This window comes from Tigriopus californicus, chromosome 10 (genome assembly GCF_007210705.1).
Source record: "Tigriopus californicus strain San Diego chromosome 10, Tcal_SD_v2.1, whole genome shotgun sequence".
NCBI classification, from domain to species: domain Eukaryota; kingdom Metazoa; phylum Arthropoda; class Copepoda; order Harpacticoida; family Harpacticidae; genus Tigriopus; species Tigriopus californicus.
The window spans coordinates 14,852,197-14,853,594 of record NC_081449.1 but is presented as its reverse complement, the minus strand read 5'-3'; the positions used below and the strand labels follow the sequence as shown (position 1 = coordinate 14,853,594).

Here is a 1,398-nt window from a genome sequence, read left to right as displayed (position 1 = left end):
CGTTGGGTCAGCGTGTCCTTGAGGTGTTGCATCTTAAGGTTGATCTCGGCTTTGGTGTGCTGCTCACGAATGTAGAGAATGACTCGGGCCGCCAATTCCAAGTAGCTCTCCTTGGTTTTGGCCCGCTTGAAGATGTTCTCTTCGAAATAGCCGCCATTGGCGGGCACGGTATGCCCGCAACTCTGGAGAGTGTCCATCAACTTTTTACTCACAGCCATTCGAAACCCCTGAGATCGCCACACCGCCTCCACAATGGAGCCTGAGCAAAAAAAAGAATGAAATTCCTTAGAGGTGAATTGGGACAAATTTTGCTCCTTATCATATCTCCTGATTTGGACCAAGTCAACCATCATAATCCAAACGAACATCAGTTTCTCACGGCGAGGATCGATCTTCTCGATATCATTATATTACATTGATTCAAAGTGAAGGGAACAGGGTTGGCTAAATCCCGTCCCTTGGGTAAAAAGACAAAACGCACACAAAACTCGCCCAAGGTCGGGTTTTTACGAGCCCGTTAATAGCAAATCCTTCTCAATTTTTCCATCCTTTTCCGATGACCTTCCTCTTTCTTTAGCTATAACTTGATTGATAATGAAACTGGAAGAGTAATGTCTTGATTTCATGGAATAAACGGAAGGAAGCTCAGAGTATTCCTTTGTGGTGTTCAATCTTTAATGTTCTAAAGGTAAATTTTGGATTTCCTGCACGGTTTTTAATTGCGAATCAAATGCAGTGGCTTATTTGTTGGAGTTCTTTGACTTTGACATTTGATTAAAAGTTTAAAAAAAACGTCCAATTAAGAAAAACCAATCAAACCCATTAAGCAAGAAAACCGTCCCACCATTGAAACCGAACGTTTTCCGTCTCACCTTGATCAGCTGGAAATAATCCAAATCCAACATGTTCAAAGGCCATTCCTTATACACACATACATACAAAAGCCCATCCAACCCCTTGCTTAAGGGGTTTGAAACCTGGCACACTCACTCAATTTCCCCAAATATTGCTTGAGGGCGGGCAGATGTCTGCGGAGCTCCCGTCGCTTCCGATCATAATGTCGGTCGTCTCGCCGATGGCTGGCCAAATTGATCCCGGGATATCCACCCATTCTGATTGGGAGTGAGCGAGTTAGTGATCCACCCTCCACTCGCGTTGACCAACGAAGCGTTGAAATGGTTGTGACTGAATGAAGATAATCAGGCGCCGCTCTCCCTCTGTTTGTGGTGAACTTTCCCTGTGTGTAACTTTGGCCTCGACCCTTTCTGTTTTGGATGCGTTCAATGAACTTTCGAGGCTGTTAGGAATCGCCGAGGCTGCCTGTGCTGTGCCAGAGCTACATGGAGGCCAACGACACGGGGAAAGTCAAAAACTAGGGCAATCCTTAGAGTGACAATA

General features: G+C 45.3%; 1 protein-coding gene across 1 annotated transcript in view; it reads right to left on the bottom strand.

Moving 5' to 3' along the window:
• Nucleotides 1–1,392, bottom strand: part of LOC131888903 (uncharacterized) — a gene marked incomplete in the record, with an annotated part of 3,593 nt that extends 2,201 nt beyond the window's left edge. Inside the window, 2 exon segments of the mRNA XM_059237852.1 lie at nt 846–881; nt 991–1,392. Coding sequence (XP_059093835.1) covers nt 846–881; nt 991–1,111 — 157 coding nt within the window.
• Between the last annotated feature and the right edge of the window lie 6 nt (nt 1,393–1,398).